At 46.2% G+C, this 12,954-nt stretch overlaps 1 protein-coding gene across 2 annotated transcripts in view; it reads left to right on the top strand.

Annotated features, from left to right (window-relative positions):
* The window catches only part of LOC119957451 (histone acetyltransferase KAT6B-like), a 179,328-nt gene that overhangs the window by 67,979 nt on the left and 98,395 nt on the right, over positions 1-12,954 (top strand). For both annotated transcript variants that reach the window (XM_038785526.1, XM_038785527.1), the window contains exon 3: positions 10,249-10,357. In XM_038785526.1, the coding sequence (XP_038641454.1) occupies positions 10,249-10,357 (109 nt within the window). The remainder of the gene's footprint in view (positions 1-10,248; positions 10,358-12,954) is intronic.

The raw sequence follows: 12,954 nt of genomic DNA on the forward strand, positions 1-12,954 counted from the left end.
CTGTTGGTTTTTAATAACTGTTTGCATTATAACATGCCTTGTCGCTTGCAAATGCTATCCTTGAAAACCTTCCATCAATTTCCTGGTTGTGATTCTGCAACGCGAAACCCAACCCATTCGCGAAGAGGAATTCACCCTGTCCTTTTTGGAAAAAATCCTTGCTGGGATTTCTGTTCAACTGTCCTGAGTGCAAGAAATGTTTCTTAAGTTTCCAGAATTCTTTTGACATCCGTAACTTTATCTTGTGTATCAATCCCTCAGCGTTTCTGGACAATGAAAGACCTATGCTAGATCCACCTACCTTTACCTGTAAACATCTTGAAATGCCGTCGCAACCTGTTCCACTTTTCAGCATAACTGAGCTGTCAATGTTCAGGGATAAACTTCTTACAATAATTCTTTGTATGAAACAAAACATAAGCCTGAATAAGGGCAGATGCAGCTTAACTTCACCTCAGACCTGTAAGTCATACTTTTTGAGTACACACTCCAACATCTTGCTTTATTTCTTGCCTGGCAGCACAGTGTCAGGTTTTACATCCAATTAACAGAAGCTGGACATTTGCTGTTGTTGTCCACGCTCTCACATCATATACCTTATCCCATGAGCTTAGACAAATTTTGTAAATTATTGAGCTCCAGTTGTCATCTCTCTCCTCACTGACCTAACCCCTGGCTAGTCCAGATCTCTTAGGATTATGCCAGTGTTAGAGTTATCACCCACTGATCCATTTGGTCTCATCCACAAACCTGGACAATACTTGCTCTCTGTATGTCGGTCACTAAAATTGTAAATGCCTGCACCCCCTCTACTCACCAACGATAGGCTCCAATGATAGCAGCTCTCCATTCTGATACTCCTTCCACACCAGCCTTTCACATAGAGGTCAGCAGTAATACACAGCAACGATGTCTGTCACTGAGAGAGATGCCGAGTGAGATCGGCGTTGACCAAGACATTGACTGAAGTCTTTGCTTGAAAAGTTGCTGCGCGATCCTCAAAAGCACTGTAAAATGTCTGAAACATCATTACAGGGTGTAAGTTATTGTCAGTAGTGCTGGAAAGGGAGGCTATTGTTTACATAGCTGTTTGAAGGTCAGGTCGAGCATTCATCTTTACTTACCTTCCTCTTCTGCCTGATTTTCCTTTTTGGACATTCTGTGAAAGACTTGCTGTGACCCTCCATCAGTAATAACATAAAAATACATGTTGCCTCAACGACCATATGAGAAGCAGCTTTCACCGTGCTTCAGTGTTTATTGCTTGATGTTCCCCACAGCTGGGCTAGGATCATTGGAATCAAAGCCTCGATCCAGCAAGCTACGTTCACAGGGCATTTTATTTCAAGGGTCCTTCGAATCAGCAACTATTTGGTTTTTGTACATATTGGCATTTTCCACATGCGATGTGAAGTTAGTTCACTTAACAAAAGGAGAACCACATATGAATTGGCTCTCTGCCCCTGCCATCAATCTAGAAGAAGCATCCTCGAGTACAGATAAAATTACTGAAGAAAATGCCCAATGGCTTTGAGTGGTTTACCACAGTTCAGCTTCTCTATGTCAATGTGTAATGCTGGTGGATCAGCCTGAGCTCTCCACAACTGCAAGGAATTAATTTGTACCGTAATCTAGGACTAAGCACGGTTGCTGCGAGAGATGACATGAATTTAATTGAATGGTTGCTTCCTGTACTGTATGTTTCTATGATTCTAGAATGGAAAATATTAAAGTTTGTTCAGCAAACGAGAGTCCTGGCTGCTGCAGGTGCTGACCTCTAGTGGTGGAATTTCAGCACGATGGGGAATGTCAAAAGATGTCACCTTTTGCAAACTTGAAATGGAAGCATTTTTTCTAAAATCAGAATTCACCTCTCTGGCAAAAGAAAATGACAAATCTTAACGTTAGCTGGGTCAAAACTTGTGTTTCCCCACTGACGTGGAGTTCCTACAGTTGGTGGGGAAGGTTATGTTTTCACTCCTGCTTGTCTGGAAGCAATATTTCTCAAATACCAATGGATGGATTTCAACAAATGGCATGGCCCAAACTTGTGAAGTTGCAAATCCATCTCTGGAAATTTTTGAAGAATCTATTAGCATTGGGAGATGAGGCAAATAGAATTGTTTTTTTTTTTTTTTGTCTTTTTTTTAAATTTAGAGTACTCAATTTCCCAATGAAGGGGCAATTTCGCTTGGCCAATCTGCCTACCCTGCACATCTTTGGGCTGTCAGGCTGAAGCCCACCGAAACACGGGGAGAATGTGCAAACTCCACACGGATAGTGACCCAGATGGGGGATCGAACCTGGGATCTTGGCAAAGTGGTGCGGCAGTGCTAGCCACTGCGCAATCTTGCTGGCCGCCCAAAACGGCATTGTTTTTCAGAATGTTGTGGCTTATTTTGTTTCAAATGTTGCGGATTGTCGCAGTTTCTGTGGTGCAATTTGCCACAGCTGCCAACGCATGTGCAGAGTTTTCAGAACTGGTTGTTGGATGTAGATTGGCCCGCAACCTCCTTCTTGAGATGGAAGCAGGAGACGTGCAGCGGACGGTGCAGGCAGACTACCCTGTTGTTTTCGTAGACCTCTCCAAGGCCTTTGACCTGGACTTTGTAAACTGCTGCGGGAAACAAGACTGCCCACCTGAACCCCTGCATGACATTTATTCTTTCCGCCAGAATATGCAGTTTTGTCAGTTACAATGGAGGCTTTTTCGAGAACGGCAGTGGGGCTGCACCCTGTACCAAATCTCTTCTCCATGCTGCTGCACTTCCGGCGATGCAAATGGGTGATGTCAACCGTACTGTTCTATTCTATTCTATTAAACCAGGGCCGAGAGCAAGCTGTTCTATTTGGCAAGACCAAAGTGCGTAAAGTCGTCGTTCATAAATTGCTGTTTGCTGGTGACACTGCGCTCCCCCCCCCCCCCCCCCCCGACTACAGTTCACTGGTAGATCAGGCCTGCAAGGAGTTTGGACTGACGATCTGTGTCAGGAAGACCAAGGTTTTGAGCCAGGATGTGGAGACTCTGCATTCCATCAACATTGACAACCCGTACCTGGAGGTCGTCAACAACTTCACCATAAGACCATAAGACATAGGAGTGGAAGTAAGGCCATTCGGCCCATCGAGTCCACTCCGCCATTCAATCATGGCTGATGGGCATTTCAACTCCACCTACCAGCATTCTCCCCGTAGCCCTTAATTCCTCACGACATCAAGAATTTATCTATCTCTGCCTTGAAGCCATTTAGCGTCCCGGCCTCCACTGCACTCCGCGGCAATGAATTCCACAGGCCCACCACTCTCTGGCTGAAGAAATGTCTCCGCATTTCTGTTCTGAATTTACCCCCTCTAATTCTAAGGCTGTGCCCACGGGCCCTCGTCTCCTCGCCTAACGGAAACAGTTTCTTTGCGTCCACCCTTTCTAAGCCATGTATTATCTTGTAAGTTTCTATTAGATCTCCCCTTAACCTTCTAAACTCCAATGAATACAATCCCAGGATCCTCAGCCGTTCATCATATGTTAGACCCGCCATTCCAGGGATCATCCGTGTGAATCTCTGCTGGACACGCTCCAGTGCCAGTATGTCCTTCCTGAGATGTGGGGCCCAAAACTGGACACAGTACTCCAAATGGGGCCTAACCAGAGCCTTATAAAGGCTCAGTAGCACATCGCTGCTTTTATATTCCAACCCTCTTGAGATAAATGACAACATTGCATTCGCTTTCTTAATCACAGATTCAACCTGCATGTTTACCTTTAGGGAATCCTCGACTAGCACTCCCAGATCCCTTTGTACTTTGGCATTATGAATTTTCTCACCGTTTAGAAAGTAGTCTCTGCTTGGATTCTTTTTTCCAAAGTGCAAGACCTCACATTTTCTCACGTTGAATTGCATCAGCCATTTCCTGCACCACTCTCCCAAACTGTCTAGATCCTTCTGCAGCCTCCCCACTTCCTCAGCACTACCTGCCTGACCACCTAACTTCGTATCATCGGCAAACTTCACGTCCCGTAGATCGACAGCCTGCGCCTTGACGCAGAAATTCCAGGATTTCCCAGGTCGCACCTGTCAAGATAAAGTTGTGAAATCAGATGTGGAACAACAGCGGGCTAATGGAAAAGTCCTTTTTTACATAAATTTAGAATACCCAATTATTATTGTCGAATTAAGGGGCAATTTAGCGAGGCCAATCCACCTACCCTGCACATAATAATAATAATCTTTTATTGTCACAAGTATGAAGTTACTGTGAAAAGACCCTAGTCGCCACGTTCCGGCGCCTGTTCGGGTAAGCTGGTACGGGAATTGAACCCACGCTGCTGGTCTTGTTCTGCATCACAAACCAGCTGTCTAGCCCACTGAGCTAAACCATCCCTCTTTGGGTTGCGGGGGGTGAGACCCACGCAGACGTGGGGAGAATGTGCAAACTCCACGCGGACAGTGACCTGGGGCCAGGATCGAACCCGGGCCCTCGGCGCCGTGAGGCCGCAGCGCTGACCACTGCGTCGCCGTGCCACACAGCTAATGCAAAATTGTTATCTGTGTGTGTGTGCCAGCCTGGTGTTCCTGGCACCTTCCTTTGCGTTGGCGAGGCAAGCCAAGAAAAATGGCTGAACTGTTTCCACCTCCACTGCCTCAGATGAATAAGGGGCACCTCCCAGCAAGGACACCAGCAGGGAGGCATCCCCAACATGTTTGCCCTCTTAGGTCAGCGGCGACTTGTTGGCTGGGTCGTGTGATCTGAATCCCTGAAGACATGTTCAGTGGTGAGTTTTCCATCAGCACAAGACCAACAGGTTGCCAATGCCTGTGGTACACGGATGTCTGCAAGTGTGACTTCAAGTTGATTGGGATCAATGCATGGGAAGTCCTTGCTGCGACCAGAGTGCCTGCAGATTAGTTGGACAAGTACGGAAGAGGGAGAAGATAAAGAAATGACCAGATGACAGAAAAAAAAGCCCGCTGGAGAGGGAAACAGTCACTCTTGGGGCAACGTTGTTAACTGTAGCAGCAGTGGAAGGAGGTGCCACAACAGACCATGTTCAGTGTAGAAGTGAGAAACAACTCTGGGAACAGTCCATCACTTCCCAGGATGGGCAGATGCTAATGAGAAAGTTACAGAGCATCAAGCAGGAAGTGAAAAGCCTCCAGTAAGAGCTGTGCAGTTGTAGTACCCTTGAATTAACACAGCATGGCAGAGGTCTGCACTCTATTGAGCGTCCTCTTCACTTGTTCGATCTGTACCTCTGCTCAGTCTCTATATACTTGTGGCAATGTGTTTTCCTTTGGTCATGGGCAACTGGGCAGCAACTCTTCAATTGCTGTTCATAATGGATAGTGTCGTTTACCAATGCCATAGCAGCCCATTGTGATAGAGACCAGAATCAATTCTCAATGCTGGCGGGGAAAGTTTCAACATTTATTCCATCTTTAAATTTCCTTCCACATTAAGGAAGGCTGTAAAATGCCCGTTCCAAAACAATTAGCCTTCCATTGGTCATGCATGTGCATACTGAATAATTTATAATCTGTCAATTATTATACGTGATATAGGTTAACGATGTGCAAATATCAAGAATACAGCTTGGGATATTGTGTAGAAATCTACAGAAACGGCTTGGAGTTCCATAAGATGCCACAAGAGATGACCCACTGAAACTCCGAGACCATAAAATGCAAAGTGCTGGATATTGAAGCAGTGACTGCCACGGACAGAGCCAAAAGCCCTCGGAAATACACTGAGTGAAGTACAACAGGCCAGGCTCTCGTAGCCATCGCAGAAACTTGCACAAAAACATTAACAGAAGAAGCAGGCTGAAAGTGTCTCTCTCTCTCTCTCGCTTTTGTTATCTCTCGGAACATATGTATTACCTGATTCAAACCAACATCTTGGAGTAATTGCAAAATTTCTGAATCTGATTGCATCCATAAAAAAACAGTGAAACCAAATTCACCAAAAGAGACAATCTCAGGACATGTAAACCATATAGTCTTCAGTGTTTTTGATTGAAGTTTTCGTGTCCTTATTTTTTAGTAAGAAGTCTTACAACACCAGGTTAAAGTCCAACAGGTTTGTTTCAAACACTAGCTTTCGGAGCACTGCTCCTTCCTCAGGTGAATGGAGAGGTATGTTCCAGAAACATATATAGACTGATTCAAAGATGCCAGACAATGCTTGGAATGCGAGCATTTGCAGATAATCAAATCATTACAGATCCAGAGATAGGGGGTAACCCTAGGTTAAAGAGGTGTGAATTGTCTCAAGCCAGGACAGTTGGTAGGATTTTGTAAGCACAGGCCAGATGGTGGGGGGGGGGGTGAATATAATGCGACATGAATCCCAGGTCCCGGTTGAAGCCGCACTCCTGTGACGAACTCAGCTATAAGTTTCTGCTCGGCAATTCTACCTTGCCGCGCGTCCTGAAGACCGCCTTGGAGAATGCTTACCCGGAGATCAGAGGCTGAATGCCCTTGACTGCTGAAGTGTTCCCCGACTGGAAGGGAACATTCCTGCCTGGTGATTGTCGCGCGATGCCCGTTCATTCGTTGTCGCAGGGTCTGCATGGTTTCGCCAATGTACCACGCTTCGGGACATCCTTTCCTGCAGCGTATGAGGTAGACAACGTTGGCCGAGTCGCACGAGTATGTACCGCGTACCTGGTGTGTGGTGTTCTCATGTGTAATGGTGGTATCCAAGTCGTTGATCTGGCATGTCTTGCAGAGATTGCCATGGCAGAGTTGTGTCGTGGCCGCTGTTCTGAAGGCTGGGTAGTTTGCTGCAAACAATGGTTTGTTTGAAGGCAAGTAGTGGGGGTGTGGGGATGACCTTGGCAAGATGTTCATCTTCATTGATGATGTGTTGAAGGCTGCGAAGAAGATGTCGTAGTTTCTCCGCTCCAGGAAAGTACTGGACGATGAAGGGTACTCTGTCGGTTGTGTCCCATGTTTGTCTTCTGAGGTCGGTGCGGTTTTCTGATGTGGCGCGTTGGAACTGTCGATCGATGAGTCGAGCGCCATATCCCGTTCGTACGAGGGCATCTTTCAGCATCTGTAGATGTCTGTTACGCTCCTCCTCGTCTGAGCAGATCCTGTGTACACGGAGGGCTTGTCCATAGGGGATGGCTTCTTTAATGTGATTACGATGGAAGCTGGAGTAGTGGAGAATCGGGAGGTTATCTGTGGGCTTGCGGTAAAGCGAAGTGCTGAGGTGACCGTCCTTGATGGAGATGAGTGTGTCCAAGAATGCAACTGACTTTGGAGAGTAGTCCATGGTGAGTCTGATGGTGGGATAGAACTTATTGATGTCATTGTGTAGTTGTTTCAGTGATTCTTTGCCGTGGGTCCAAAGGAAAAAAATGTCATCGATGTATCTGGTGTATAACGTCGGTTGAAGGTCCTGTGCGGTGAGGAAGTCTTGTTCAAACTTGTGCATGAAGATGTTGGCATATTGAGGTGCAAATTTGGTCCCCATGGCTGTTCCGTGCGTCTGGATGAAGAACTTGTTGTCGAAGGTGAAGACGTTGTGGTCTAGAATGAAACGGATGAGTTGCAGAATCGCATCTGGAGATTGGCAGTTGTCGGTGTTGAGGACTGAGGCTGTTGCAGCAATGCCGTCGTCATGGGGGATGCTGATGTAGAGTGCCGAGCCGTCCATTGTGACGAGGAATGTTCCTGGTTCAACTGGTCCATGGGTGCTGAGTTTCTGTAGGAGATCCATCGTGTCGCGACAGAAGCTGGGCGTACCTTGGGTTTCAAGATTCATCGTGGGCCGAAGGGCCTGTTCTGTGCTGTATTTCTCTATCTCTAATGCCCTCGATGTAGCCAGAGAAGTTCTCACACAGGGTCCCATTGCCTGAAACGATAGGACGGCCTGGTGTGTTGGCCTTGTGTATTTTCCGGAGGCAGTAGAGATCGCCAATATGGGGAGTACGTGGGATGAGAGCACGTAGGGTGCTCTGAAGATCTGGATTCAAGGTCTTGATCAGTCTGTTGAGTTGTTGGATGTGTTCCTTGGTTGGATCTGCGGGTAACTGTCTGTAGTGTTCCTGGTTGTTGAGTTGTCGGTATACTTCTTTGCAGTAGACCGTTCTGTTCAGTATGACGGTGGCCCCTCCTTGTGTGCTGGTTTGATGGCGATGTTGCGTTTGGCCTTGAGAGCGCGGATGGCGTTGCGTTGTGCTTGGGTGACGTTCGAGGCTGTCTTGTGAATGCGACTGATGAATCTGGCATTGACATGACTCCTGACGGCTTGAGCATATGTGTACATACTTCTTGCAACTGCGGGTGTCTTGTTGTTGCATTTTTTAATATTTACCCTCTCTGGTCTGGTGGTTAAGAAATTTGCTTTTTCTTTAACCCAGGAAATAATTGTTTGATTAGCTCTGTATTGCTGCTGCATAAATAGTTAAATCCATCCTGATTTGAAAAAGGCATATCCTCAGGAAAAAGAAACTTAACCTTTTTGTTGTGAGTGGAGGGCAGCCAGTTCACCCCTCACCTGGTTGCGATATGTTTTCTGGGCATGTTTTGATGAATCAACGTATCGATACATTGGATGTTGTCTTGTTCGATTCCGACTTAAAAAATTGGGTTTTTCTTCCACCCGTGACGACGGGATGACTGACAGCTTAAATGTGATTCATTTGGTCTGTCAGTGTTTGCCCTCGGGTATGAATAAGGCAGACTGCTAACCCGATATTGAAGGATTGGTACCAGGAGGAAGGAGGTGGGAAATGTGACTGAGCAGGTGAATGTGTGAAACTAGCTGGGAGGAGCACCACTAAATCAGGAGACGGAATGGACTTTGAAAGGGAAAACAGTAGGTAGTGTATAGGCGAATAAACAAAGAAAAAGTGAAAGATGTTAAGGGGTCAAAGCTGTAAATGGGCAGGGCTAAAGGTTTTATGCTTGCAAATACCATGGGTTAAATTTGTTACAACACTGATTACTGAGGTCGGAATGTGAAGTTCAGTGAACTTGACCTGTGATGATTAGAACAGCAACATGATCTTTGAGTTAAGATACCCTCAGCGGGAGCAGCGTAGCCTCTGTGTCAGAAGGTTGTGTGTTCAAATCCCACTCCAGAGACTGGAAAGTAAAATACGGCTGGTACTACAATACAGTGCTGAGGGAGTCTCAGTGTTGAGACCTTAAACTAGGATCCTGTGCCTGTCCTCTTAGGTGGATGTAAAAGATCCCACGCCGCTATTTCCGAGGCGAATTCTCAGAGTGTCCTGGCCAACATTCAACCCTCAAATCTGTCAGTCATTTCTATTTTATGGGAACACCTCTGACATAGTGTGGGATTAGCCACCTGTCAGTAGAGAGGGACTATGGAGACTGGTTTGTGATGTTGCACGTTACCCCCAAGATGTTCTCACCAGTGTTCACATTTCTGGAAGCTTGCCTTCAGGAACGGTGTGTTTATTATTTGTCTTTCAAAGCACAGTAACGTTCCAAGCACCTTTGCTCTAACCCTGGAAGCTCTTAATCCACTCCCTGCAGATTGATGGATGACTATGTGATTATCAAGAAGCAGGCAGATGATTAAATCCTGACAGCTCAACTGGCCAAGAGTGAGATGGATGTGCTTGAAAAGCCTTCCTCCTTTGACAAAACTTTCCCCATTGGACAGTCTTACTGTGAGGAACACAAACCTGGGTTTGACACTGTTTAAATCAGCATTTGGAGTTTGCAGAGGTGCTGTCAAATGGAGCAGATAGCCACTGTGACATGGTCACTGTTTCAGACCCAGAGTCTGTTTTCGCAAACTCCTCCTCTTCTGTTTCAGAACAGACCTGTGTCTTGATATGATTAACCAGTTGGCAGTTTTGTTTATGTCTTAAATGTTTATTTGATTAACATATGAATGATAATGGAGAGACCACAAAAAAGGAACAGGAGCGAGCAAGTTGATCATTGACTGCAGCATTATTTTTTGGGTTGATGAGCCACTTGGGGGACTTTGTTGGTTTCAGAAGCTGTTGACCTGAGCCTCGCGTCTTGAGTGGGCGGGCGTTTGTCTGCCACGCTCGGTGGGCCATCCACATCCTATACCAACCGTCACAAAGAGCAGGTGTGTGTCCAGGACTATTATGCAAAGATTACTTCGACTTGAGCTGTTGAGTTAGTTGACTGTATTTATCTCTTTATAAGCACCAGGTTGGCGCTCTATTTGGCACCACTGACGTATGTGCTGAATCGCAGCTCTTGAGAATAAACTTCTGCTTTCTTCTGTCAACAGCCCCGTGCAGAGCCAATTCCAATCTGTGGGTTTTGTCTGGGTACAAAAGAGCAGAATCGAGAGAAGAAACGTGAGGAGCTAATCTCGTGTGCAGACTGTGGGAATAGCGGTACGTACTCCTCTCAACTTCGCACAACATTTCAACGGCACTGGCTGAACTTTCATCGAGCAAATTCAAGTTATGAGTTGATTGACCTTTTGGGGCTCGACAATGTCTGTGTGTGTGTGTATAACCCATCTAGTCTTGTGCAATAACCTGCTTTATACATGGAGCATGACGGTTGACGTGATTTGGTGGTCTTTGTTGGTGCCAAGAGTCAATGACAGATTGAATAGCCTCACGGTAGCATGGTGGTTAGCATCAATGCTTCACAGCTCCAGGGTCCCAGGTTCGATTCCCGGCTGGGTCACTGTCTGTGTGGAGTCTGCACGTCCTCCCCGTGTGTGCGTGGGTTTCCTCCGGGTGCTCCGGTTTCATCCCACAGTCCAAAGATGTGCGGGTTAGGTGGATTGGCCATGCTAAATTGCCCGTAGTGTAAGGTTAATGGGGGGATTGTTGGGTTACGGGTTACGTGGGTTTAAGTAGGGTGATCATTGCTCGGCACAACATCGAGGGCCGAAGGGCCTGTTCTGTGCTGTACTGTTCTATGTTCTATGTTCTATAAATGGTTGAGTGAATGTACCAACTACTAGATTATGGACGGCTAATGTTTCAAATATAAGAGCCAGTAAAATAAAGTATAGTTTTTAAATGCTGTCTTTACTCATCACTACCAATACTCTCGGTGTAACCAAGTCCATTATGCAAGAGTTTTAAACTCCAGCTCATCAATGTGACTTTCGGCATGCCTTTGTTCACGTGCAATGTTGATTTGTCTTTGGTTGCTCCTCATGCTCTCTGACCCCCACCCCAGCCTCTTCACTTTTTGTCTCTTTCATATCTTCCCATTTATTGCATTCCTCATTATTTTCCCCCTCTCTTTCTTTCCCTCTCCCTTGTTTATTTCACTCTCCTCTTCCCCTTTCCCATTACCCCTGTCCATTCCTCATTTCCTATTCCAGCTCTTTGATATTCCATCTTTGTTTTTCTCTCTTATTTTCCCTGTCATATTTTGTGCATTTCTCACTTTCTCTCATTTGTTCAAACATTATCTTTCAACCTTATCCTCACCTTTCCTCTTCATTTCTAATTTATTTCAAAAGACCCAATTAATTAAACCTGGGGATGGTTTAGCTCACTGAGCTAAATCGCTGGCTTTTAAAGCAGACCAAGCAGCCCAGCAGCACGGTTCGATTCCCGTACCAGCCTCCCCGGACAGGCGCCGGAATGTGGCGACTAGGGGCTTTTCACAGTAACTTCATTGAAGCCTACTCGTGACAATAAGCGATTTTCATTTTCATTGCATTATATCTCTTGCTTCCTTCACCTGTAATTCCTAACTTCAGCCTATTCTTGTTCCTTCTCTTGTCTTCAAGTTCCCATCCCCCTGTGACAGAGGTAGTAGGTCAGGGAGCTGAGGAAACATTGAAGCTTCCCTACCTGAGCTTTGGTTTTACTGCCATCACAGGAGCCATTTAAATGTGTTTTGGGAGAGCTGTTCTTGATGAGTTTAGATTTTCTGAGCGACAAAGAAGCATAATTGCTTTCAAAACAAAATCCTGGTCCCTGGGCTAGTGCATGGAATTGGCATGGAATAGTCCATGTCGAACGAGCGCAGCACAACCAGAAGATTCTGATGATGGGCAAGCGAGTGGAATTAGGTGGCCACCAGTGATTCAAACACAAACGCACACCAGAATTAGGAGCAGGGGTCGGCCATTTGGGCCCCCGGGCCTGCTCCACTATTTGATAAGACAATGGCTGATTTGATTGTGGCCTCAACTCTACTTTCCTGTCTACCCCTCGGAAACCTTTGACCCGCTTGTGCATCAAGAACCTGTCTAACTCAGCAGTAAAAATAGTCACAGCCTCCGCTGGTCTCTGGGGAAGAGCATTCGACAGACAAACAACCTTCTCACCTCACCTCCATCTTAAACGGCAATCCCTTATTTTTAAAAGGTGTCCCTTCGTTCTGATCTCTCACATCAGGGGAAACAGCTGTTGAGAACCAATCCTGTCAATTCCCCTCAATATCTTGTATGCTTCAATAAAATACATAGAAACATACAGAGAACATAGAAGCAGGAGGAGGCCATTTGGCCCTTCAATCCTGTTCTGCCATTCATTATGACCATGGCTGATCATCAAGTTCAATACCCTGGTCAAGGACCCCCCCCCCCCCCCCCCCCCCCCCCAAATATCCCTTCAGCCCCAAGACCTATACCTAATTCCATGAAATTACATATTTTGGCCTCAACTACTTTCTGTGGGAGAGAATTCCACAGATTCACCACTCTCTGGGTGAACAAAATTCTCCTCACCTCAGTCCTAAAAGGTTTACCCCTTATCCTCAAACTCTGACCTCTAGTTCTGGACTCCCCCACCATCGGGAACATTCTTTCTGATTCTACCCTGTCCAATCCTGTCAGAATTGTATAAGTTTCTATGAGATCCCCCTCTCACTCTTCTAAACCCCAATGAATATAATCCTCACCGACTTCGTCTCTCCTCATATGACAGTCCCGCCATCCCAGGAATCAGCCTGGTAAACCTTCGCTGCCCTTCCTCCATCGCAAGAACATCCTTCCTCAGATAAGGACCCCAAA

The sequence above is a fragment of the Scyliorhinus canicula genome, chromosome 26, assembly GCF_902713615.1.
Source record: "Scyliorhinus canicula chromosome 26, sScyCan1.1, whole genome shotgun sequence".
In the NCBI taxonomy this organism is placed as follows: Eukaryota; Metazoa; Chordata; class Chondrichthyes; order Carcharhiniformes; family Scyliorhinidae; genus Scyliorhinus; species Scyliorhinus canicula.